Raw genomic sequence first — 27,063 nt, 5'->3', positions numbered from 1 at the left:
TCCAGGTTTAAGTGCCACCTCAGCTTTCTCTTCTAGAGTTTACCTGTCATTTACTGACCCTGATCATTGGTCTGTGTGGCATTGGTTATGGAAGATAAAAGAGAGACGGGCAGGATTGTGGGTTTCCATCTCCCCCTTTCTCCTTTTGCCTTTTTATCATGGGTAGCGTATTTGGGGATTTCCTTCCGAGTGCCCAGGCTGTGGCTTTCTGTCCTGGTTGTTGCTGGGAGTCACGTATGGAGCTGTCTCTGCCGCCTGTTCAGTTGGTGTGTGGCAGGGCGCATGCTTTCAGGTCGTCTTCTGGATATACTTTGTGTGCATGTAACAGAAATTCATGTGGAGTGATTTCTGTCCTTTGCTCCTTCTGTATAGACAGCGTTTCATATATCTTGTTCTGCGTTTTTCTTTCCTTCTCTTAGAAATCTTTCCTATCAAAACATGGAAACGTTTTGGTGGTTTTTTTTTTGAGGGGTGGTGCTGGCTACCTAGTATTCTGTTCAGGAACTGATTCCCAGCTGATGAAGATTTAGCATTTTCCTAATTTTTTGTTATTGCAGTCAGTACTACGGTGAATACCTTATTAAGCCTGTATCTATGTGTATCTGTAAGAGCAATTCCCAGAAGTAAAATTGTTAACATTTGTAAGTTTGGTATTTTCAAATTGCCTGCCAAAGAGGTACCATCAGCAATAGATTGCATGTCCGGTAGTCCTGCGGAACAGTGGAGAACCATTGCCTGGGAATCCACTGTGTCTCTCTTTATGGGATTGAGGATTCTCAGCATTAGAATCACTTTTGTGTTGAAAACACAGATTTCTAGTCAGTTAGAATCTCAGCAGATGGAACCCAGGAATGTTCGTGGCTGACACTCCCCAGGTTAATCTTGTATGTGTACTGCTGCTCTGGGAAATGATAAAGATTTGAAACAGATACCAAGGGATAGAGTGCAGACTTCGCTGTTTTTTCTCTTCTCATTTCAGAACAGTGCCCAAACCTCGTGTTAAAAAGCAGCAGAAGACTCAGCGTGGAAAGAGAAAAAGGCAGGACTCTTCCGACGATGATGATGAAGATGACGAAGCTCCTAAAAGGCAGACTCGTCGCAGAGCGGCTAAAAATGTTAGGTGGGTGGTGCCCCAGAAGTCTTCCACTGGCGTGAGGGTGACCGTGTAGTCGGCTAGAACCTGGTCGTGGTAAGGGCAGGATTTGCATCTGATAGGCAGAAGTAATGACTCGTGTCCGGAGGCTGTGCTCAGAGATGTGGTCAGTGTTCTTGAAGAAGGAATGCTGTGGGCCGGTGGGAATGTGGAAGGAAGAGTGGCTCATTCGAGGCCTTCGTTCCTGGAAAGAAAACTGCTTCAGATTGATGCCTTCATTTCATACCTTCCTTTCTCAGGAAAGATGTTTGGATTGTATTCTCAGTTCTAAATTGCTCCTTCAATTAGTTTCTCCTGAGGATCAGATTACATACTCGGTATGATAGTTTTATTAAGTTTACTAATAGGGTATGAAGCACTAACAGGAAATAAAAGAGGAAGGGATACATGCCAACATCATCAGTGTTTTATTTTATAGGAGTCAAAAGCATTTCTTTTTCTTCTGGAGGATACACAGGTTTCTTCTGGTCTACTTAAAGGTGGTGAAGCTAAGTCCTGGAGATACTAACCTGGCCACGTGTCCAGTTAATGACTCCACAGCTAGGACGAGGTGCCGAGTATGCGAACGTATAGTTCAGCACTTTGTCCTCCTCTAGCTGTTACACATTCAGGAGGGTGTTTTTCTCTTGTGTGACTCCCAGACTATTTATTGCCTCTATATGGTGGGAGATTACGTCTTAATATTACCAGGAAGTATGTTGAATGAAGTTTTCAACAGTTTGAGAATACGCACATTTCATCTTCTTCAAATATCATCAGGAGATAAAATATAGGGTTCAAGTGTTTAGTCTTAGATACAGCTTTCTTTTTGCTTAATGAAACAGTAACGGTTTTTTCATTTATTATGCATTTTATCTGTAGTTGTTCCCTTGTTTATATAGCCATGATCTCATACCACAAAACGAAAGCATAGCTGTGTCCTCCTGTATTTCGCTTACACAGATCACTGCAAATGTAGTCTGTTTTTATTTTAAACTGTGAGTAAACCTTCTTGTAGTTCTCGGTGAACATGCATTACTTCCTAAATAGGATGAAAAAGAACTTTGAGTCCACTTTAACTGTGGCTGAGCTTAAAACAACATGTTGGATCCAAAAGGGTATATGGTTCTTTAATGATACTATTATTTGGTAGTGTTTAAGTCTGAAAAGGCAGTTTCTCATTTATTCAGCATTATTTCTCATGCAGTTACAAAGAAGACGATGACTTTGAGACCGACTCCGACGACCTCATTGAGATGACTGGAGAAGGAGCCGATGAGCAGCAGGATAATAGTGAAACTATTGAGAAGGTCTTAGACTCAAGGCTGGGAAAGAAAGGAGGTATGTGTCTTTGGGAAATAAATTACTTGTTTTTTTTTTTTTTTTAAGATTTTACTTGTCAGAGAAGAGAGAGAGCATGCACGTGCACAAGGAGGGGGAGCAGCAGGCAGAGGGAGAAGCAGACTCCCTGCTGAGAAAGGAGCCCAAAGTGGGACTCGATCCTAGGACGCTGGGATCATGACCTGAGCTGAAGGCAGATACTTAACTGACTGAGCCACCCAGGTGTCCCCAAATTACTTCCTATATGTGCTCAGTGAGGCCCGAATCTTCTGTATTTCAGCTCTGAATTTCAGTCCGTGCTCATATTTGTTGTGAAGAGTGGAAGTTTTTCTTTCTTTCTTTCCTTTTTTTTTTTTTTTTGCTTTTTCAAGTTTTTATTTAAATTTCAATTCGTTAACATACAGTGTAATATTAGTTTTAGAAAATTCAGCACTTCTACACATTACCTGGTGCACATCACAAGTGCATTCCTTAGTCACCATCACCTGTTTCTACCCATCCCTGCCCACCCTGCCTCCATTCTAATAACCATCAACTTGTTCTCTACAATTAAGAATCTGTTTTCTGGTTTGCATCTCTGTTTTCCTCCATGTTTACCTGTTTTATTTCTTGAACTCCACATGAGTGGAGTTACATGGTATTTGTCTCTGACTTATTTTACTGAGCATAATACTCTCTAGTTCCATTTCTGGTGTTGCAAACAGCAAGATACCATTCTTTTTTATGGCTGAGTAATACTCCATTTTCTTTATCCACTCATTTATCAGTGGATGTTCGGACTCCTTCCATAATTCGGCTGTTGCTGATAGTGCTGCTATAAACACTGGGGTGCTTAGGACTCTTCGAATCAGTGTTTTTGTATCCTTTGGGTAAATACCTAGTAGTGCAGTTTGCATGAACTGTGGGAGTTTTTTTGAGCCAGTCTCATGGTTCATTGTTGAGGATATAGGGATATGTGCAATATGCCTTTGAGACTTAAAAATTAAGATGGTAAAGATGTGTTAATCTCTTAAAAAGCAGTAATATAGCAGAGATTCTTGCTTACAAACATTAAACAAATATACCTTTAATTCGGTGTTTCTGACTCTCCTTGTGAAATGTATCAAACTGGCTAAATACATTTGTGGATGATAGCAAAGATTTTTTTTTATATCTAATTTGAGGTATCGCCTAACTCAGTTTCTTTGAGGTAACCTTCCATATAGAAAATATCAAATTATTGCCTGATTCTTTTTTCTCTATCTTTTTTTTTTTTTTCATCCAACCTTAGTTGAGGTTAAGAGAGTAAACAGAGAACTTTGGATGGGTTGGTAATTGGCATTGGTTGGTGGTGGGAATTTTTATTTTCTTAGTATTTCTGGGGAGATAGACTTGTTTTATGAGTCAGGAGGGACCAAACCAAAAGGATGCTTCTCTTCCATTTTAATTGTGTTTGGAAAAAAGGATTTCTTTAACTTCACCAGCAAATTCTGGAAAATACTTTTATTATTATTATTTTTTTTAAGATTTTTTATTTATTTGACAGAGATCACCAAGCACACAGAGAGGCAGGCAGAGAGAGAAGGGGGGAAGCGGGCTCCCTGCTGAGCAGAGAGCCCGATGCGGGGCTCGATCCCAGGATCCTGAGATTAAGACCTGAGCCGAAGGCAGAGGCTTAACCCACTGAGCCACCCAGGCACCCCTGGAAAATACTTTAAAGTCTAGAAATTAGGTTTGGACTTTGAAAATACTTGAAATAACAGATCTTGTCCATCCTGTATTGTTTGTGAATTTCTGCATGTTTTTAAGTCAGAGGACTTTGGTTTTTCATCCAAAAAAAGATATGCGCTTGAGAAGCTTTCAATGTCTGGTTTAATGCACTTTTTAAAGTTTACCCAAATCCTTTTGTAGCCACTGGAGCTTCTACTACTGTATATGCGATCGAAGCTAATGGAGACCCTAGTGGTGACTTTGACACTGAAAAGGATGAAGGCGAAGTCCAGTACCTCATCAAGTGGAAGGGTTGGTCTTACATCCACAGCACATGGGAGAGCGAAGAATCCTTACAGCAGCAGAAAGTGAAGGGCCTAAAAAAATTAGAGAACTTCAAGAAGAAAGAGGATGAAATCAAGCAATGGTACATTTTTGAAGCGGTGGTATATTTGCAGCGTTGAGGGAAGGGAAGGTTTTTCAGTAATGCGTGGAACACACAGCTGTCTAGGAACTTGAATTTTGTCTTGATTGTCTGAGCACTGAGCCAGCTGTAATTCCAGTTTATAAAATTGTGACCTGAAGATACTCTGTACTTCCTATATGGCCACCAAGTTTGTAGAGTTTAATTAATAACAAGTAGTTTATGGAGCATTTTGCGCACACAGTATTTTTAATCCTCAAAATAAGCCCATGAGATTCTCTCTGTTGTACGTAACACATTTTATAGGTAGAAAGAGTGAGGCACAGCACAGCTTTCTAGGGGGACCCAGGATTGGAACTCTGGCAGCCGGAGCTCCTAAATATCTTGTTACTCCCTGTTTTCTGGGGTAGCTTACATGTCAGGAGCTCATATTCTAGAACTGTCTGGGTTCTGGTGCACTTAATACTGTTCTTAGTTTTATACAGTTTGCAGAAATGGTGAGACAGAAACACATAACTTCTGAAGCGGTGGTAGACTGTTGTGTTGTTAGTTTTCTTACAACTTTGAAGGTGGCCGAGTTGCATATGAGAAATAGGTGGGGGCAGTAGCAGCCACAAACCTCAACTAATCATCAGGTTGAACCCTGAAGACAGACCTGTCAGTGTAATGGGGTCAGGTTATTTTGTGTTATAAATAGGGCCAGATGGGTTCTAGTTTCCCTTTTACTGCTGTGCACAAGATGTTTCTTCAGTAAATCCCTTATTTTTCCTTTGAGGGTCCTAAAGATGGGGTTGGTTGTAAAGTGGTTAGAAATTTAAAATCCTCAGAAGTACAGTAGTATTTCATTTCAGGTTGCTCCTGTCATCCTTCTATAGAATTTTGGTGCCAGGAATAACTAGTTTTCCATAAAAGCTACATCAAATCATTCTACATGAAAAACAGGCACATTTCCTTTTGAATCTGGAGAACAGTTTTATTTCCTATTCTGTTTAGATATATGAATTTGTCACACAAAGTTATTTTTAGAAAGAACAGCTGGTGTGTCCTATGAGTGTGAGGTTTTCCTTTTTTTTAAAGATTTATTTATTTGACAGAGAGCACAAGTAGGCAGAGTGACAGGCAGAGGGAGAGGGAAAGAAGCAGGTCCTCGCCGAGCAGGGAGCCTGATGTGGGGCTTGATCCCAGGACCCTGGGATCATGACTCGAGCCAAGGGCAGATGCTTAACCAACTGAATCACCTAAGCGCTCCGGAGTCTAAGGTTTTCTAAAAGTACGTTTTTTATGAAATATCTGGCCTAATAACTAGTAAAGGAATTGCTAAAGGACAGATGGAAGTAGAGACTCAGTTTCTTTTCCTCTTTTTGACTTTGAGAGATGTGTATAGGTCTCCCAAATCTTTTTTTTTTTTTTTTTTTAATTTTAAAAATTTATTTATTTTTTTAGGTCTCCCAAATCTAACTGGGATGTATTTTTTCTGTCTTCTGTCTAGGTTAGGAAAAGTCTCTCCTGAAGATGTGGAATATTTTAACTGCCAACAAGAGCTGGCCTCAGAGTTGAACAAACAGTATCAGATAGTTGAAAGAGTAATTGGTGAGCACATGGACACTTGTTTCCGCAGTGTTTGAGCTCCACGAATAATGGCTTTTGGTTTTGGGGTAATGTAAATTAAAAAATGCATTTTGTGGGTTTACTTTTTGACAGTAGATAGATACCTAGATTTATTTTGAAGGAAAAGTTAACGAGATTGGCTGGTATATTTGGATGTGGGGGATGAGAGAAAAAGATGTCAAGTAGGATGCCATGATTTTTGACGCAAGCAAATAGGAGAATACAGGTACTATTTACTGAAATGAAAGGTTAAGACCTGGAAGAGCCGATTTTTGGAATGGAAATCAAGAACTTGGTTTGGTATTTCTGAGTTTGCTATACTTCTTAGTTGTCTGAGTGGGAAGTATTGTGAAGGCTGTAGCATATGTGAGCCTGGAGTTGAGATCTCTTAGTCTGTGCTGGAGATTTAAATTTGGGAATTTATCACTGCATAGATAGTATTTAAAGCCTAAGATATACTGAGATTATCAGAAATAGTATACATAGTGAGAATAGGAAGTCTGAGAACATTCCATGTTCTGGAAGTCAGGAAGAAGCCACAGGAGACAAACAGGAGTCAGTGAGATTGGACAGTGGCTGAGGGATTATCTCCTGGATGCCAAGTGATACATGGGGCTTGGGAAGGAGGAAACGCTGCTAGCCGAATGTGGTGAGGACCACGGCATGATCCTTGAGTTTGGCCCCCGTGTGGTGCTAGTGAATTGGATCCGTGGAGTGGTGGGAATACAGGCCTGATTGGGGTGGCTTCAAGAGACAGTGAGGCGGACAGTGAGTAGGAGCAAGTCTTCTGGGGAGTTTTGTTGTAAAGAGGAAGCAGAGGAATGGGGTAATAGATCCACGGGGCTGTGAGCACAGGACTGTTTTCCCTTCTCCCTCTGCCCTCCACCCCCCTTCCTCTTACCTGCCTCCCTCTCTCCCTCCCCTGCCTTCTCCCTTCCTTCCTTCCTTCTTTTCTTTTGTGATACAACATTGTAGAATATATTTGTATTCTTACTTGTAGGCCCTAAAGTGTCACTCTTTTCTTGGTTATAGTGGTAATTTTTCTATTTTATTTTCCATTTGTTTAGCTGTGAAGACAAGCAAATCTACACTGGGTCAGACAGATTTTCCAGGTAAGCAAAAGCTCTGGTTAATAAATGTTAGCATTTAAGAGCAGTTCGTGTTTTGCAGAGTATTCGCTGTTTTTCCATGTGGCGATTCAATGGTTACATGTAAAACAGAATTGTCACTCCCCTTCCTTTAATGACAGATGCTAACCTACACTTTTTTATATATAAAATAGCTCATAGTCGGAAGCCGGCACCTTCAAATGAACCTGAATATCTATGCAAATGGATGGGATTGCCCTATTCAGAGTGTAGCTGGGAAGATGAAGCCTTGATTGGCAAGAAGTTCCAGAGCTGCATTGACAGCTTCCATAGTCGGAACAACTCGAAAACCATCCCGACAAGAGAATGCAAGGTGTGATTGCTGGCTTTTGTTTTTCCAGGGGAAAGAGGTATTGATAGGGTTGGTCACATAGATATTGGGAAGAGAAAAATACTACAAAAGTAAATGATAATTCCCATTTTGAAGTGAAAGAAGATGAATTAACCTGGACATCAAAGTTAAATATTAAAACAAAGGGAGAGCTTGGGTTGCGGGATGGCTCTGCTGATCTCTTGATTCTTAAAATTCACAGACCTGGGTATGTCTGATTGGGGACAATGGGCAGAATATTTGAAAGAATTTAAGTCCTTTAAAGAGAAGTGACAGGAAGGGGGAGAGGCTCTGAATTCTCCGTTAGAGCCCAAATATATAGGCTTTTTCAGTTGCTAGATTGATTGTTCAGATCCTTCCCCTTCGCCGGAATCCACTGCCCATGTAAAGTAGTGAGCCTCGGTAACACAAGTCTGCGTAAGGCGTGGCTCTGTCTCTGAGGAGTTGACATCCAGTTCATGGCACCAAGCCTCTGTATATGATCGAGGGGGCAGTGAGTTTAGTAAAGAATTTCTGGTCCAAGAAGCACAGAGAGAAGTCACTGGGCTCCGGTAGTGCTTGAGGAGGTTTGAAAGAATTTGAAAGAGTTAAAGTGGAGGTTGTGGGTCCTTGGAGAAGGGGTTAATGCCTGGTAGACAAAGGGGGGCCTGGTTTATTGCCCTCCCACGAAGGATGCAGGAGAAGGCTGTTCTTTGGGAAGAGAGGAAAGTGACGTCAGCAAGTGCATTTGGGTCCGAGTTCCTTGAAGGTACTTGAATAGGCACCTTGAATACTGGGAAGGGTATTTTGGGCTTTACCCTGTGGGTTCTGATATGAGAAGAGCAGCAGGATAGAAGCCGTATTTAGCCCCAGCTCTCAGCAGTGTGCAGGAGACTCTGGGAGGCGATACTTCAAAAGCCAGAGTGTCCAGCCAGGAAGATGCCATACAAGTCCCTGAGGAAAGAACAGCTGAGGACAAGGGAAGTCGTAGAGGGACGGAAAGATCAGATGGCAGCGGCACGATGGGGAGACTTGGCAGAAGCGGATGCGGTGGCTGGTGGCTGAGTGCGGAGTCAGACTTGTGTACTGTGGGCTGCTCAGAGGAGAGCCGAGATGATCCGTGACCACCTTATCAAACAGATCTTAGGGTGATACTTCACATAGTAGGGTGCTAATTCCACAGAACCCTAATCTTCAAGGGAAATAGTCCCTGAAAAAAGACTTTGTGGCCAACGAACTAAATGAATTTTCCCTGTAAATTCACAAAATGCACAAGCATTTTAGACTTGGAAAAGTCACAAGTAATGAAATTTATGTAACTTTTATTACATTGTTTCCCAAATGGATTTAGCCGTGGAATCCGTATTTCGTCAGACCATAGAGACATGGCCCTACTAGATAGACCACTCCATCCTTCACACCCTTTCCTTAAGAAAACCAAACTCACATACCTGGGGGTCCCAGCTAGAGGGGGGCTGCGTTTCAGAATTTGCAAATGCTATCACGGTAAAGTTCTGCTGGGTTTGGTGTGTGCAGACTTTCCCAGAGGTGTTGTACAGTGTAAACGAGATAACATGAAGATGATTGCATGGCACTCACTGCCTGCTGGAAGATAGACATGTTCTAGAACAAGTGCTGGGTAATGTTCGCAGACTGATGACTGCAGGACCAGGAGCAGCCAACCAAGAACTATTTGGGATGCTTCAGGCTTTGGGAATACAGGCCACAGTGAAAGGTGGTGGGCTGGGCGGTGTGGGGTTTGTGACGCAGCTCTGGGATTTAAACTTGCGCTGTGGTTCAGAGTGCACAAGTCACGGCTAGCATTTTAACACAGGAACAGCGAGAAAGTCTTCTTCAGACCGGGGCTTTAATTTTGGTTTTTCAGGCCTTGAAGCAGAGACCACGATTTGTGGCTTTAAAGAAACAACCGGCATATTTAGGAGGGGAGAATCTGGAGCTCCGTGATTATCAGCTAGAAGGCCTCAACTGGCTTGCTCATTCCTGGTGCAAGTAGGTAGAAAAATATGAAATTTTCTTTACGGTTTCTGGCTTCTTTATTGTTAAGTGCAAATAATTATTTTTTTCTGTTGTGTATTACAGAAACAGAAAAAGTATGTGAGAGAAGGCTCTTCTAGGAGTTTATACATGTGTGTAATATCATTTTAATCTTAAGTAAAGAGTACTTGGTTAATTAGTTATCTGAGGGTAGATTGCCTTTTGCCGTACATCTGTTCCTGATTCCATGCCAAACGGACTGTTTTTTATTTCCCAACATACTTTCCTACTCTGGCCATTTCTTTGAGTGTTTTTCTTCCATCTGGACAATCCTCTCCTGTTAGTGTCCAGTTGAAATCCAGACTGTTCCCTAGAACAGTGTTTCTCAAAGTGTGATCAAAGGAATACACTGCATTAGAATATCCAGAAGTGTCTGTTTAAAAGTTCAGATCCCTGCGCCCTTTCCCAGATACTCTCATCTGGTAGGTGTAGGGTGGATTCAGACATCTAACCTTAGCCTGCCTCTGGTATAGACTGTTCTGTATTTAAAACAAGCCATAGCCCCTGCAGCACATAGGCCTAGGGAGTAGTGTGCATCGCATCAAACAACCCAGTGGCCTGCAGAGTGCAGTGGGTGGGTGTTTTGGGAAGAAGCACATGATAGCCGGTTTTCCTCTGCTTTCTGTAATGGTGGAGCCCAAGGTCATGTTCTTGGACACCTCAGTATAATAAAACCTGCCTCCTCTGTTATGAGGGGTAGATGTAAAAGAAAGACCGAAGTGCAGTGTAAAGATTATAGTCTGAATAGGCTCTGATGGAAACCCAAAGATGGGTCATACTCAGATCACTTGTTATTTTGCTATTTTATAGCTTCTACTTTCTTTTCATGCAGGAGAGGAAATTTGGTTGGGGCTTGGGACCAGTGCCTTGCTTGGTGAATTCTGAGGCTTTGATGTCCTTGTTCTTCGTGTGTGTGTGTGTGTGTGTGTGTGTGTGTGTGTGTGTGTATGTGTATGTGTGAACTAATGATTTTGTTTTGTTTTTATTTTTCTCTTTCTGCAGAAGTAACAGTGTAATCCTTGCTGATGAAATGGGCCTAGGAAAGACCATCCAGACCATATCATTCCTCTCCTACCTGTTCCACCAACACCAGCTGTATGGCCCCTTTCTTATAGTCGTCCCTTTATCCACCCTCACCTCATGGCAGAGGGAGTTTGAAATCTGGGCACCAGAGATTAACGTAGTGGTTTACATAGGTGACCTGATGAGCAGAAATACGGTGTGTAAACAAAAAGAATTGGGATAGAATCTGTGTTATAAATGTATTTTGGAAATTGACCTAAAGCCGTTATAGTCTTTAGTAACATTATGATTCTGACACTGCCATGCCCCCAATGTTGGGAGATTTATGTATCACAAAAATGCATCAGAGAGAGTCTTTAAAACATGCTTACTGTGTTAAGGGAAAGCAATGGCAGTATATGAATGGGAATCTCTTTTAGTTGGATTGCAGTATTTTTCTAATGTCTTTTGTATTTCCAAGACCACTTATTTAGAGATGGAATTAATACTTCATAGAATGTTAATATTATTTTTGCTGTTTGAGCGGAGAGCTGCTGCTTAAACCGAGTTCTTAGAGTTTGTTTCTCATCCTTTTAACATGACGAGGTTATAGAACTTGTAAGGAAGGAATAAAGAGAAAGGACAATGAGCCATGCTAGGGCTATAGAAATGAGAATTACTTGTCTGTTTTCAACCTTAACGTGAGTAGTAGGGACTCAGAAAACAGAGGCTTTGTTTAGCAAGTTATTTCTTGATTATAATTGACTTTTCTAAAAGTACCTGTTATGTGCGAGGGCCCATGCGGGGTGCTTTGTGTATATTACCTGTAACCCCAAAGATCGTCCTCCAAGTAGATGCCACTCTTCCTAACCGATTGATGAAGGGAAGGACTCTAAGAGTTTAACACCCGTTCCAGGCCAGCTAGAATGTGGCAGAGCTGGGGTCAAGACAGAGAATGGTCTGGTCCCAAACCTTTGTTCTTTCATTACTGTGTGTTCATTTCATAACTGTATGTTAGAGCAAACTGTTCTGGGGGATTGCTTATCACAAGAGCAAGCCATCAGGAATCCTCAAACCTTTGAGACATACATTATATATTGAATATTTTCATTCAAGTTGTCTAACTATACCCTGGCAGATTTCATGGCTCTGATTTTGAGTTTCTAAGCATACAGTCGCTCTTAGCTTTGCGAATCCATTTGTTAACTGTTACAAAAGTTGAAAGAAAAAAACCTTCTTAGATTATGCAGAATGGCTTCAATCACTGCATTCAAATCTGAAGACAAAGTGAGCTCTGAAAACTTGTGGAGTCAGAGAAGTTTTCTGTGTGAACTCCCAACATTTCTTTTCTCTGTTCTTTCTTCCCCCTTGGTGGTAATCCCCACCCACACTCCTTGCCCTGTTGTCCAGTCACACTGCAGTATGAATGTGGTAGTTTTTGTTTTCCTTTACATTCATTATTTTCATTCATATGAAATTACATTTTATCCCGTAACCTTCCCTTTCCTTTTCCTTGGAAGCCATATCTTTCTGCTTTAAGTTAATGACATTTCTGACCCAAAGGTAGAGGTTGGGATTTGTTCCACTTGTTAATAAAAGTATTGCCCTACCAAAGAGCAAAGAATACTAAAATATTCTTAAGAAAATTAACATTTTGGGGATCACTAGATAAGTTCAACTTACTGGGGTTTAATTACAGATGCAGAGCATGTTTTGGTCAAATATTTTGGGGCAGAGGTGGGGGAAGATGACAGTTTATTTGAATTCTGGCAGTAAAGTTTTTGCTGCTCAGTGATCTTTTAATTCTCTTATGGCTCTATATTGTGGTTGCTTAGGTCAGTTTAGAATGTATAAAATATTCATTAAATTCTAGTCAGGTTTGTTTTTTATTTGGCATGTTTATCACAAGACTACTGGTGATACAGAAAGGTAAAAGTAGCAATTGTATCTTAATTACTGATTTCTCTTCTAGATACGGGAGTATGAATGGATTCATTCTCAGACTAAAAGACTCAAGTTCAATGCACTTATAACAACATATGAGATCCTCTTAAAAGATAAGGTGTGTAATTTTGTGGTGTGACTTGTCCAAATGGTGGGGTCTGTGCTTCCTGCTTGCCATGTTACTTTTCTGTATTTATTTTGAAAAGCAAACAAATGAAAAAACAATCCACAAAGAATATTAAGGTTTAAATAAAAATCAGAATCTTACAGTTGAAGGGGACTTTAGATTGCTTAGTCCAATGGAATTAAACAGGATGAAAGGGTACTGAGGCCAGTAACTTACCTGAGTGCCATCCCGGGCACTTCCCATCATACCTTTGTCAAGGAATTTCTCCACAGCAGATGATGTGAACGGTCTCTGAATGAAGGTCTTTACACCATCTCCTTTCTACAATTACTAAGAAATGTGGCAGTTGGTCCCGTTGGTGATAATAAGTGTAAACGAGTTCAATTTGGTGGCTCTTGGTGTTTCTGTGCTTCAGGGTTGGGGTGCAGAAGAGGCAGAGAAGAATCTTAATGAACGAGAGACTGCACTGTTGTGCTTTTTTGTTTTTGTATTATTTTTGCCCAGCATACCAATTTTTGTGTTCTTGCCATAGGGCATGCAGCAATGCCTGGCCTAAGAGACTCCCCCTCCCCCCAATACCTTTTAGATGGTGATGTGCTCTTCTGAGTAGACACCAGTCTAGCCAGAGACAGAATGAACAGAGGAGTCCTAATATAATTTAAGTCCGTGAAGAATAAATGTTTTCTATGTATACCTTTGTGATGGTATTTGAACAGAGATAAATTAACACTTGAAAGTACTTTTGGGTTCCCTTCTGACCTGGTGGCTCGTTCTGTTTTGTTTTTACTTTAGACTGTGCTGGGCAGTATTAACTGGGCCTTTCTGGGAGTGGATGAAGCCCATCGGTTGAAGAATGATGACTCTTTATTGTATAAAACTCTGATTGATTTCAAGTCCCACCATAGGCTCCTGATTACGGGGACCCCTCTTCAGAATTCCCTCAAAGAGCTCTGGTCCCTGCTGCACTTTATTATGCCGGAGAAGTAAGCTCCTTCCTGTGTATTTCGAAAGATGCAGAATGTCTGAAATGCCAATGCTTTTTAATTTTCGAAAAACAGACCTTAGGGAAAACAGATGGCATGATTTGGGGATAGCAAAACGTGACACGGGTGCAGGAACAAAATTAGTAAACTGTTCCGTGATAAATGTGAGGAGGCACAGAATTCAGCATGATGTCAAGGAGGAAAAGTCTGTTACCTACCAGATGTTGAAATCAGTTAATGCATTGGGGAAATAAATTGGTAAATAGGAAACCTCAGACCTCTCTTTTACAAGGTAATCAGTAATTGAAATGACGTATATAAGATACAGAGTGTGATAAGCATTAGTATCTTAAACCCAACCTTTGATAACAGAAGCCATCAGCATTAGGTGTTACTCAGATCTTTAACTTAGTGAAGAATCATGGAATGTTTTTACTGAGAAGATGTTTACGGGAGACATGCTGTGCACGTTTCCTAAAACTTAAAGTTATCCAGTGGTATTCACTGATCCTTAGAATAAATCTGAAGTTGTTACCGTGACTTGGAAGACGTGGGTCTGTGCGGCCCCTCAGTAGTGCTCTGACTCCTCCCATCCCACTTCATTCACCACTCATCCTGATTCAGCCGTTCGGTCATCTTTCTGTGTCTGTAACGTGCCATGCCCCTGCTGCTCTTTTTCTGGACTGTTCTCCTTCCTCCTCATCTTCACATGGCCAGTCACGTCTTAACATTTTTGCCTCAGCCTATGTGACCACCTCCTTTTTGATGTCTCCTTGGACCACCCAGCCGAAGCTGCCTTTTCGAGGGGCTTATCACCTCCCCTGTCTTATTTTCTTCATGGCACCTCCCTTTCCTCATTTCTTCCTCATTTGTCTCATGTCATTAGATTTACGCATCAGAAGCTGCAGGGATCGTCTTCACGTAATTCATCGATTGTCCACATTGCCTAGAGTAGTTTCTGGCATGCGGTAGGCAGCGAAGGGTTGTCACATTGACAGGGAAGTGCTCCACGTTTTTTTTTTTAACTCAGAAAAGATTTGAGTGCCTGCTCTGTGCCATAAGTTAAGCAAGGTGTTTTTGATAACGTAATGAAAAACGTGAAAGTGCTCCCGTTCCCCGTGTGCTAACTTCCAGTAGACATGGTTGAGATACTGTTTATATACCATAACATACACAATTGCAAGGATGCCATTCAGTATTTTTTAGTAAGTTTCTTGAGTTGTACACCCATCATAATCTAGTTTTGGAATATTTTCTTCACCCAGAAAAGTTTCCTCTTAACCTGTTTGTAGTTCGTTTCTGCTTCTGCCTCAAGCCTTGGGCAATTGCTAATTGGTTTTCATCTCTAGAGATTTAACTTTTGTAGAAATTTTATACAAATGGAATCCTAATAAGTAGTCTTTTGTTTTTGGCTTGTTAAATTTAGCATAATATTTTTGAGATTCCTCTGTGTCATAGAGTTTATCGGGAGTTAGTATGTTAAAATGGGGTAATGTTCCACTTTATGTGTGTCTGGTCACTAGTTAATGGACATTTGGGTTACTTCAGTTTTGGGCTGTCGCGTCTGTGTGTGGACATATGTTTTTATTTATCTTCATTAGCTACTTAGTGAAATTGCCGGATTGTTGGGAAAGTATATATTTAACTTACAAAGCTACCAGACTGTGTTCCATTTGCCATTCTTACCAGAAGTGTTTGAATTTTCAGTTTCTCAGTATCCTCACCAGTACTTGGAAGTTGTCAGTCTTTGGGGGTCTGGTCATTCTAGGAGAAGTGTAGAGGCATTTCATTGTGGCTCAGAGTCGCATTTCTGTGATGACTGATAATGTTGAACATCTTTTCATGTGTTTATTAGCCGTTTGTCTATCTTTGGTGAAATACCTGTTTAAGCCTCTTGCCTATTTTTTTTTTTTTAAAGAATATTTATTAATTTGACAGATCACAAGTAGGCAGAGAGGCAGGCAGAGAGAGAGGGGGAAGCAGGCTCCCTGCCAAGCAGAGAGCCCGATGTGGGGCTGGATCCCAGGACCCTGAGATCATGACCTGAGCCGAAGGCAGAGGCTTAACCCACTGAGCCACCCAGGCACCCCACTTCTTTATTTTCTTAATGGGAATTATAATTCTTATGTTTAGGTCTCTATTCATTTTGCATTTTTTGTTACAGTGTGAAGTATGAGGATTTAAGGTCATATTTTTTTGCAGTGGGATTTTGGAAATTGTCCCAGTGCCATTTATTGAAAAAAGTATTTTTTCTTTATTTAATTGCCTTGGTACCTTTGTTGAAAATCAGTTGAGATCATGAATATAAGGTTCTGTTTCTGGATTCTCAGTTCTGATTTGTTTGTATATATTTCTATCCTTACGCTGATGCCACGCTGTCTTGATTACTGAGGCTTTATACTGATTCTTAAAATGGTGAGATAGAAGTTCAGTTTTGTCGTTATTAAAAATATTTTGGCTATTCTTGATCCTTTGTATTTCCATAGGCATTTTAGGATCAGCTTGTTGATGTCTAAAAGGAAAAGAAATCTTCTAGAACTTTGATAGGTATTATGTTGAATTTAGAGAGGTTTATTTAGAGCGATTTAGAGAGAATTTAGAGAGAATTATCTTATAGCAGTATTGAGTTTTTTAAGCTATTCATCACAGAAAGTTTCCTGTTTATTTAGATTTTCTGTAATTTTTCTCAACAGTGTTTAGTAGTTTTCAGCCCATAAGTCTTATATTTCTTTTGTTAAGTTTATTCCTACTTATTTTGATTTTGATTGGAATTTTTTTAAATATAGTTTTCATATTGTAGTAGAGTTTTTTATAGGGATCTTGAATTATTTCCACTGTTTTTGCTGTTCTTTATTTCCCAGTGTTTTCTAAATACAGGATCACAGTCTAGATACAGGATCTTTTACATTGTGGATGGATGTCTCTTATTTCTTGGCTGTGGTATTCTCTAGAATGCCTGTGTTGAATAGAATTAGGAACAGGATATTGGCTATAGAATTTTTGAAAATACCCTTATTGGGTTGAGGAAGTGTTACTCTGTTCCTGATTTTTTGTGAGTTTTTATAATGAATGAGTGTTGGATTTTCTCACATGCTTCCTACCCCCCTCCCCGGGTCTCTTGAGGTGACTATGATTTTTGTTCTTTATTTTACCAATATGGTATATTAGTTACTTTATAGATGTTAAGACAGCCTTTCATTCCTGTGATAAATCTGACTTAGTTATGATGTTGCATCCTTTTTTTGTGTTTCTGCATTCATTTTGCTAATATTTTGTTAAAGACTTCATCTGTGTTTTTGAGGAATATTAGTCTCTAGTTCTGTGTTTGTGTGTGTGCGTATGTGTAATGTCTGCCTGGCTTTGGTGTCAGCGTAATAGAATGAATTGGAAAATGTTCTTTCTTCCCTTATTTCCTGAAAGAATTTATTAGGATTGGTGTTAACTTCTTCTTAAAATATTTGATAGGATTTACCAGTGTAGCCATGTGGATGGGCCTAGTTTTCCTTTGTGGGAAAATTTTTAATGACTAATTCAGTTTCTAGTTGTAGACCTATTCAGGTTTTCTGTTTCTTTTTCACTAAGTTTTGTTAATCTGTGTCTTTCTAAGAATTTGTCCATTTTGTCCAAGTTGTCTGATTTGTTGGCATAATGTTATAGTGTTTCCTTACAGTCCTTTTACTTTTTGAAGACTAAATTGTGATCTCAGTAATTTTTGGTTGTGGTAATTTGTGTCTTATCTTTTTTTTTCTTGGTCATTTCAGGTAAAGGTTTAACAATTTGGAGGATGTTTTCAAAGAAAACAACTTGTGACTTTTTTTTTTACCTGTTTTCTATTTCATATATCTCTTTTCTCATCTTTATTATTGCCTTTGATTTAATTGTCTCATTTTCTCTTAAGGTAGAAGCTCAGATTATTGATTTAAGACCTTTTTTCCTTTTCTCAGTATGGGTGTTTAAAGGTAGAGCTTACCCTCCGCATGCTGCTTTTGCTGCATTCTCTCAATATTGATCTCATGTGTTTTGGCTTTCATTCAGTTTCACCTTTTCCGATTGCTCTTGTGATTTCTTCTTTGATGCATGGTTTTTTATTTAAATGTTCTGGTTGGGGCGCCTGGGTGGCTCAGTGGGTTGGGCTGCTGCCTTCGGCTCGGGTCGTGATCTCAGGGTCCTGGGATCGAGTCCCGCATCGGGCTCTCTGCTCAGCCTGCTTCTCTCTCTCTCTCTCTGCCTGCCTCTCCATCTACTTGTGATTTCTCTCTGTCAAATAAATACATAAAATCTTTAAAAAAATAAAATTAAATTAAATAAAATTAAAAAAAATAAAAATAAATGTGCTGGTTAATTTAAAATATTCAGGTACTTCCTAATGATTCATAATTTAATTTTGTCTTAAAGAATATGTTTTAAATGGATTTACTGTTACTTGTTAAATGCTATAGTATGTTTTTGATTTTGGAGAATGTTCTTTGTTCGCTTGAAAAGAATAATACTTCGCTTTCTTAGGGTAGAGTTCTGTTTATTATAACTAAGACTTAGTTAATAGTCTTAGTCAAGTCTTAGATAGCTTTATTGACTTCATGTCTAGTTATTATTGACAGTGAAACATATCCACGTTTAACTGTAGTTGAATGATCTACTACTTTCGGTTCTGTGAGGTTTTCCTTCAGGTATTTGAGAGGTTTGGGTGTTAGGTTTGTGTACTTTTGTAATTGTTCTGTGTTCCTGATCATTGATCTTTCTATCATGAAATGTATGTCGCTCTTGATCTCTAGTAATATTTCTTGTTTTTAGATCTGTTTTGTGCGATCGGACAGCTCTTTAGCTCTCTTTTGGTAACTGCATGGTGTACTGTTTTCCATCACTTCACTTCCAGCTTCTTTTTAGGAGTTTAAAATGTGGTTCTTTTAGACAACATATGGTTCATCTTCCTTTTTTAATCTGGTCTGACAGTCTCTGCCTTTTGAAGGTTTAGTTCATTCACATATAATGTTATTCTTGCTATGGTTGGATTTATGTATGCTATTCTGCCCCCTCCATATGTTTTCTTTCTTTTTTTGTTTTTGTTTCTGTTACTACCTTTTTTTTGTTTCAACGGTTATTATCTTTTTTTTTTTTTAACAGTTATTTTCTAGTGTGCCATTTGATTTCTTCTGTTAATTGATTTTTTTAAAAAGTTATTTTTTTACCGGTTGCTAGAGTTTTTGGTATGTGTCTCATCACTGTCGTCTTCCGATTAATGCTAACCCATTTCTGGTAAAACATAACAACTTTTCTCCAGTATGGCTTCGTTTTCACTTCCTTCCTCATGTTGTAAACCCAAGAATACAGTGATGTATTTATTGCTTTATGTAGGCTTGTCTACCTCCTCCCACCCCCCCGGCTTGTCTTTCATATTACACATCTATTTTATCATTTCCAGTGATCTTTATTTCTCATCTTGCCATTACCCAATGGCAAGATCATTGATCTCATTTTATCTTTGTTGGCTTCCCCTTCATTTCTTTTAGCCTAAATGACTTCTTCACTATTTCTTGTTAGGCAGAGCTACTAGCAAGAAAGTCTTTGTTTTCATTTGTCTGTGGCTGTCCTTTTTTCACTTTTATTTTTCAAGGCTAATTTAACACTCCTGAGAAGGTGAGTAGAGAAACTTGACCACTCTGACCACGCTAAAATTAATATCTCTAAATAAAATAATCTCTAAAATAATCTCTAGGCTGTGGCATGATGTCATTGTTAAGGGTACTCCTAACCCTATATCACATGTAGTATTTTAAGTTGACAGTTTTCTATCGCAGGGAACAGCAAACTTTTTCCTAAAGGACCTGATAAGAAACATTTCTAGCTTATAGGCATTACAATCTCTGTTACAGCTACTCATCTCTGCTGTTCAGAGGGAAAGAAATCATAGACAATTCATAAACCATTCAGCGTGTATATAAAGAAATAGTGTGTCACATTAATTTTTAATTTACTAAGAATACTAAAACTAGGCAGGTGAAAATATTTGTTGCCTAAAACAGTAGGGGAAGTAAATTTTGTAAATAATTTCATATTGAAATAATTTCATATTCAGTATGAAATAATTTCATATTCAATATGAAATAATTTCATATTTAATAATTTCATATTGAAACTTTTATACTAACATAGTTTTAATTCATGATGAATATTATGTGAATTGAAATTCACATTTCAATGTGAATGAAATTGTCACCTTGAAATTGTCACCCAGCTTTTCAGAGAATAGCCTGATACAGTGATAGTCCCTGATTTCCAATTGCTTTGTACATTTTGTGCGTGAGGTGCGATCCCTAGCATTGAGACTGTTCAGTTGGCATTGTTCCTTTTATTCCTCTTACCTAGTTTTAAGTACTCATTTAGTTTTGTTCCTGGAGTCATTGCATAGCAGTGTGACAAAATGCAACTTAGGTTTTTCAGTTTGTAAGCTTTAGTGATGTTTTTAGATTTCTACCCCAAACGGTCTCTTTATTGGCTTCCCTGAAGAGGGCAGTTTCACGTGTGAGCAGGTGTTCCGAGGCTGGTGTTGCTCCACCTCCCAGTACGTGATGAAGCGCGTGGCTGTGGCTCGGTTCAGAGCCGGCCGCAGACTGTTGACGCTGCTGTGCTCGGCGGCGGTGCTGGCATCTGGGCTCTCACTTCCATCTCAGAGGGCAGATGCTTTTGAGTCCTCCGGACTCTGGGTAATGTGGAGCCATTCTGTCTTCTGGAGTATGACTGGCCTCAGCAGAGGAGGGCCACCTGGTGTCAGAGGACAAGCGGTGGCTGACGAAGCTTCTGGTTCTAGCGTCCTTCTGTGGCCTGCTCTCCTGTGCCGAGCGTCTGCACACAGGGCCCAGCTGGTTCTTCTGGGTGCTTCCCTGGCCTTCCAGTGGCAGGACAATGCACATTATATTCAATCATGAAAGAGGTTTCCTTTAGTCTTTTTTGTTTTTGAAAGAAATCTGTTCCCAGTATCCTGTTCTAGAATTCGGCCATGGGTCCTGTAGTAAATCAGAGATGATCAAATAAAGATTTAAACATGAGAAACTTTTATCTATAGAATTGAGGCAGAATTATTATGGCGACAGGTTTTTAAATTTATTAGTAAAATTTGTGTCTGCAAGTTCTAATGCTATTAAATTGGTATCACCTGTATTGCTATTCTTATTTAGGGACCATAGTCTTACTTACTAATGTCATTATAATCCATTAACTTTTTCATCTGTGAACAGTGAGGATTATTGATGGAGATTGTGTAACAAACTTTTAACCTTTATGCAGTGACAGCTCTAATATTGCCACTAATTATCCTCTTACCACTGAATTTGTTTTCCCAAGAAATTGCAGCTTGTTAAAGATAGCTTATTAACTTTATTGCAGAATGTTTCATGACAATAACTTGTCTGTACTTATGTACTCATTGCATGTCATACTGAAATATCTTGAGAACTGTACACCTAGTCCGAGAATTGGAAACTACTGTTACCACATTGTAGACAGATGGGATTGATTCAGTTGGTTTTTTTCCTTTCCTTTTTGTTTTCCCCTCTCTTGAGTCCATGAGCTAGTGACTGGTAAAATTTATATTTTCTTAAAGGGAATAGTCTTTTTTTCTTCTTTGTTTTATCAGATTTTCTTTTCCATTTAGTTAATTGAAATTTTAGTTTGAAAAATGCTTTTTTCCTTCTTCCCGGTTGCTTTTATAGTAAATGCTGTCTTGTTTTATTTCCAGGTTTGAATTCTGGGAAGATTTTGAAGAGGACCATGGGAAAGGGAGGGAGAATGGCTACCAGAGTCTCCATAAGGTGCTGGAGCCCTTCCTCCTCCGGAGGGTCAAAAAGGACGTGGAGAAATCCCTTCCTGCCAAAGTGGAACAGATCCTCAGGGTGGAGATGTCTGCTCTGCAGAAGCAGTATTACAAGTAAGCTGTGGGCTGGATCATGCCACCATAGGGTTAACATCTGTACAAAGAAGCCGTGAGATTCACAGTTGACAAACTGCTTTTTTCAGTGATGCCTCAACACAGATGTGAGTAGCAGTATATTCATGGTTAGAAATAGGAAGTTTTATTGTTCTTGCTTTCTCACTTGGGTGCGAATTTGCACAGCACTTTTCACTCTCTCGGTGGTCTGGTCTATGTTAAATCTCAGGGCTAATCCCCCTCCAACAGACACAGATTTTTCCCTCATTCATCTGTTTCTTCTCTGCTGTTCATTCAGTCATTTATTAAGCTTGTGCAGTGTGGTAGGCATTCTGCTAGATACTGGGAGTATGAAGATGAGTGGAATGTGTTCCTGCCAGACGTGTTGCTTCGGAGGGAAGACAGAGTAGAGATAAGGGGTCAGAACAGTGTTGTTTAATAACCAAGGCGCATGCGAGGCACTGTGGGAGTAGAGAAGGAAAGGTGCTCAGCTCTGTGCTGCAAGGGGAAGATGCTCTCCTTTCTGGCACTCCAAGGGGCCTGGGCAGGTTGTAGATTTGGTTTAGGTTGTGATAGAATGCTGTGTTTGGGATGGGGTGGTATAGAATGTACTTTAGTTTTTGTTTTTGTTTTTTTTTTTTTTTTAGAATTAATTTATTTGTGTGTGAGAGAGTGAGGGAGAACGCACACACGCACAGGCAGGGAGAGGGAGCACACAAGTAGCAGGCAGAGGAGAAGCAGGCTCCCGCATGAGCAAGGAGCCTCATGTGGACTCTGTCCCAGGACCCTGGGATCATGACCCGAGCTGAAGACAGCTGATTAACTGACTGAGCCACCCAGGCACTCTAGGCTTTAGTTTTGATGATTCAAAGTTGAATCTGGAATGATTGGAACTAATTACATGCCATGAACATTACAGTCTTTAGCGGTTAAAGGTCTGGTAATCTTTCTGATAATATTCCTTTCTTCTTAATGCAACTGAATAAAAACAAGACTTTAACTTTCAAAAATTACCATCTGACTTTTTAAAAGATTTTATTTATTTATTTGATAGAACAAGGGTACAAGTAAGCAGAGCAGCAGCAGAGGGAGAGGGAGAAGCAGGCTCCCCACTGAGCCCGGAGCCAGATACCGCCTCCTTCCCAGGACCCTGGGATCATGACCTGAGCCAAAGGCAGGTGGTTAACGGACTGAGCCACCCAGGCACCCTGCCTCTATTATTTTTTTTAATTGAAATATATTTGACATATACTGTGTAAACTTAAGGTGTACAACACATTACTTTGATACATTTATTTGTAAAAAGATGGTCGTCATTGTCATGATAATTAAACACCTCTATCAGCATTACATAATGACCCTTTGTTTGTAATGGTTGGAATCTTAAAGTTCCAGTCTCCTAGCAAGGTTGATGATAGTAATACGATATTATTGTTTGTGTTCACTCTACTATGCATTAGATTTCTGGGATTATTTATTAATGCAGGTTTGTATCCTTAAACAACATCTGTCTTGTTCCCCCAATTCCAGGTAACTGTTGTTTTACATTCTGTTTTTCTGAATTTGGCTTTTTCAGATTCCACATGTAAGTGACATCATACCGCACTTGTGTTTTTCTCTGTCTGACTTTTCTCACTTAGCATAATATGCTTAAGGTTCATCCATGTTGGAGTTTGACATCTTTAAAAGAAATGATAAGGGGGTGCCTGGGTGGCTCAGTTGGTTAAGTGACTGCCTTTGGCTTAGGTCAAGATCCTGGGCTCCCTGCTCAGCGGGAAGGAAGCCTGCTTCTCCCTCTGACCCTCCCCCTCTCATTCTCTCTGTCTCTCCGAGTGCAGAGTACTGACCACTATATGATCATGGCCTCATTTTTTCTCTCTCAAATAAATAAAATCTTAAAAAAAAAAAAAAGGGGAATGATAGGTTATAGCTATCCTTTTTCAAAGGTTTTGACCAGTGAGATTTGTTTTGGTATGATTTCAAATTCGTTGATGAGCATATTCATGTTTTCTTCTCTGACAGTTACTCTTTTATACTCCTGGTCTAATGGCTCCGTTTTTATCCAGAAGGAGCTCATTCAGGTTGGTTTTGAGTCTTTGACACAATCCTAGTTGTAGCTCATAGCCTTTTGCTTTCTGGAATAAAATGTTCACTTTCATCTTGTACATTTCCTGCCCCACAGCAGGAGTCCACCATACATCCAACAAGTTCTTCATACTACTTTATTGTAAAGTGGAATTTGGAGACCTCAGACTGTGACTTTGTGACTGCACTAGACATCAGTGGACAGAATTAGGAAATTTGGGTTTTTTTTGTTTTTTTTTTTAGGAGATTTATTTGTTTTTAAAGATAAGGAATACATCATAAATTTTTTTTCAGTTAAACAATACAAGGTAGATATTTTATTTGACCTCAATGGTCTTATACCCATACTAAGAATTCTACTTCTTAATTTCACCAACCTACTTAACACCCCACACACAATCCTAGTAGTAGTAGTGCCTAAATTACTATCAGCAATGTGAATTATAAAAAGAATTATAAAATTCTTTAATGGTAATATTTTGTTTTTGTTTTTAAAGGTATATTCCACTAGAAATGGATGAGTCTTGAAGTACTTTGAGATAGTTTTTCTTACTTGTGGCTAGATAGAATGGTTTATTTTATTTATATTAGTCACCAGGCAGTACATCATTAGTTTTTGATGTAGGGTTCCATGATTCATTGTCTGCGTATAACACCCAGTGCTCCATGCAGTACATGCCCTCCTTAGTATCCACCACCAGGCTCACCACCCCCCTCCAAACCCTCAGTTTGTTTCTCGGAATCGACAGTCTTTCATGGTTTGTCTCCCCTGCTTCCTTCTCCTGATGTCCTCCATGTTATTTTTTATATTCCACATATAAGTGAAACCATAAAATAATTGACTTTCTCTGCCTGACTTATTTTACTTAGCATAATCTTCTCCAGTCCCATCTATGTTGATGCAGAAGTTGGGTATTGATCCTTTCTGATGGCTGAGTAATATTCCATTGTGTATATGAACCACATCTTCTTTATCCATTCATCTGTTGAAGAGCATCTTGGCTCTTTCCACAGTTTGGCTATTGTGGACACTACTGCTGTGAACATTGGGGTACAGATGGCCCTTCTTTTCACTACATCTGTATGTTTGGGGTAAATACCCAGTAGTGCAATTGCCGGGTCATAAAAATTGGCTTTGCTTAATTTTGCTTCATAATTATTTGTAATATTTGTAGAGTTCCAAAGGCAAACCTACAAAGCCTGCTGTGTTCAAAGATATCTAGTATCTTTCCTCGTCCCCTTCATTCTAGTCCTTCTTTCCGTTAGGTAATAATAATTACAGTTTCAAAATTCTTAATGTTTACCTTTCCTTTATTTTTTAATTTTTTAAATGTAAGCCAAATGTATTTCAACTTTTTTGCTCTCTCCTTCCTCCTACGTCAGCAGCATGCCATATACATTTTTCTGTGCCTTACATTTTTCACTTACATTGAGGAACACTCTGCAGTGGGTTATAAAGCTCTTCCTCTTCCTCTTTTACAACTGTGCTGTCCTCCAGTGTGGGTCTGCAGCGGAATGTAGTCAGTGCAGCCCCCAGTGGTAGATAGTTAGCTTGTTTCAGATACTTCTAGAAATAGTGCTTCATTGAAAATCCTTGAGCATTTTTCTTCGAGGTAGAGTCCTGGAAGTGGGATTGTTAATGGTGTAAAGAATTGCCCTTGCTCAGAAGAAAAGGTATTTTCAGTATTTTATAGTGTATGGTTAAAGCTTACATGTGGATAAACATACGTATTTCTCCTTCCCTTTTTAAAAATTTGGATAGAAAACACAGTTACCGTGAGCACTTTATCATGTTAAGTGCACTTTTACAACAATTTATAAATGGATACAAAGCTGCCATCTGATGCTAATCTTAATTTAACTAGTCTCGTCCTGTTAGCTTACTAGGTTTGTATGTTGTGAGAAAGAGGGCTTCAGTGACCCATCCTTGTTTGACGTGTGTGTGTGTGTGTGTGTGTGTGTGTAAATATTATTCCACTGTCGTTCTTTACTTCTAGTTTCCTGTGTTCAGGTTTAAATGCCCAGTAGAGCGGTGTTTGCCCTTTGGTTAACATTCTGAATCAGACGAAAGATGTGAGTGGTCCCAGCTAGGTGGCAGGAAGTGAAAATACCAGATCCCTCCATGCCTTCTTAATGGTCTTAGGTCTTTCCTGTTTTTGTTTTTGTGTTCCCAGTAACACTGCCGTCTCTCACAGTCTTCTGATGCCTCCAGTTCTCTGTCTCTTCAAATCGAATAACATCATTATTTTTTAATTTGCAGATGGATTCTGACCAGGAACTACAAGGCTCTTGCCAAAGGGACAAGAGGTAGCACATCCGGTTTCCTGAATATTGTGATGGAGTTGAAAAAGTGCTGTAACCACTGCTACCTGATCAAGCCCCCCGAGGAGAACGAGCGAGAGAATGGGCAGGAGGTTCTTCTGGTGCGTGGCTACCTTGTTTGTAGTTAAGTTCTCAAATACTCCGGCGGTTGGACTGTTAAGTCTGGGGTAGGAGGAGAGAGGAAGGAGGTGTGGACCTAATCCCAGAGCCCTTTGCTCCTTTGGTGACTCTTCAAGGAGCATCAGAAGAAGCTTTGAAAAGAGGTGAGGAAAGTTCACTGGGAAAACCGTGGAAAGTAGGAGGTCGCAGATGCCAGGTAAAGAGCACGTCAGGAATTGTCAGCCAGACTGCAGGGGGCTTCCCCAGGCAGAAGAGTAATTGTCAAGCTAGGAACTCTTAGCAGTTAAGGGCAGATTCAAGTACTGGTTTGAGTGTGATGATTGGAATGTCTTTTCAATCTCCAGTCCCTGATCAGGAGCAGTGGGAAGCTGATTCTGTTAGATAAACTGCTGACAAGACTTCGAGAAAGGGGCAACAGAGTCCTTATTTTCTCCCAGATGGTCAGAATGTTGGACATCCTGGCCGAGTACTTGACGATCAAGCACTATCCTTTTCAGGTAAGGATGCTCAGTGATTTTAATCCCTCCCTGTTTCCCTCCCTCCAGGTTGAATGCTTTGCTTGCTCAATTACCCTAAAGTTGGGAGACAAGTTTTCTGGCTGGAAACAAATTGAGCCGAAGATTCCAGGGCAGTGTTTATATTTACATCCATACCGTTAAGCCACCTATAATGAAAGTGGTCATGTGAGGTCATTCTGTTTTTCAGGGAGCAGTAAGGGAATGGATAAGAGAGGAAAAGCAGACGAGAAAGGATGTTAGATGGTGTCTTCCAGCTCTAAGTCTGGGGTAGGAGGAGAGAGGAAGGAGGTGTGGACCTAATCCCAGAAGCCCAAATCCTAGGAAGAAAGAGAGG

General features: G+C 39.9%; 1 protein-coding gene across 1 annotated transcript in view; it reads left to right on the top strand.

Moving 5' to 3' along the window:
• Nucleotides 1–27,063, top strand: part of CHD2 (chromodomain helicase DNA binding protein 2) — a 115,772-nt gene that overhangs the window by 36,223 nt on the left and 52,486 nt on the right. Inside the window, exons 7-19 of the mRNA XM_044231841.1 lie at nt 980–1,120; nt 2,340–2,473; nt 4,364–4,589; nt 6,076–6,176; nt 7,262–7,306; nt 7,477–7,655; nt 9,538–9,662; nt 10,710–10,926; nt 12,682–12,771; nt 13,573–13,763; nt 21,496–21,684; nt 26,030–26,192; nt 26,556–26,708. Coding sequence (XP_044087776.1) covers nt 980–1,120; nt 2,340–2,473; nt 4,364–4,589; nt 6,076–6,176; nt 7,262–7,306; nt 7,477–7,655; nt 9,538–9,662; nt 10,710–10,926; nt 12,682–12,771; nt 13,573–13,763; nt 21,496–21,684; nt 26,030–26,192; nt 26,556–26,708 — 1,954 coding nt within the window. The remainder of the gene's footprint in view (nt 1–979; nt 1,121–2,339; nt 2,474–4,363; nt 4,590–6,075; nt 6,177–7,261; nt 7,307–7,476; nt 7,656–9,537; nt 9,663–10,709; nt 10,927–12,681; nt 12,772–13,572; nt 13,764–21,495; nt 21,685–26,029; nt 26,193–26,555; nt 26,709–27,063) is intronic.

This window comes from Neovison vison, chromosome 13 (genome assembly GCF_020171115.1).
Source record: "Neovison vison isolate M4711 chromosome 13, ASM_NN_V1, whole genome shotgun sequence".
Taxonomy (NCBI): domain Eukaryota; kingdom Metazoa; phylum Chordata; class Mammalia; order Carnivora; family Mustelidae; genus Neogale; species Neogale vison.
Note: the sequence above shows the minus strand (reverse complement) of the source record. Positions and strands in the feature narration are given on the sequence as shown.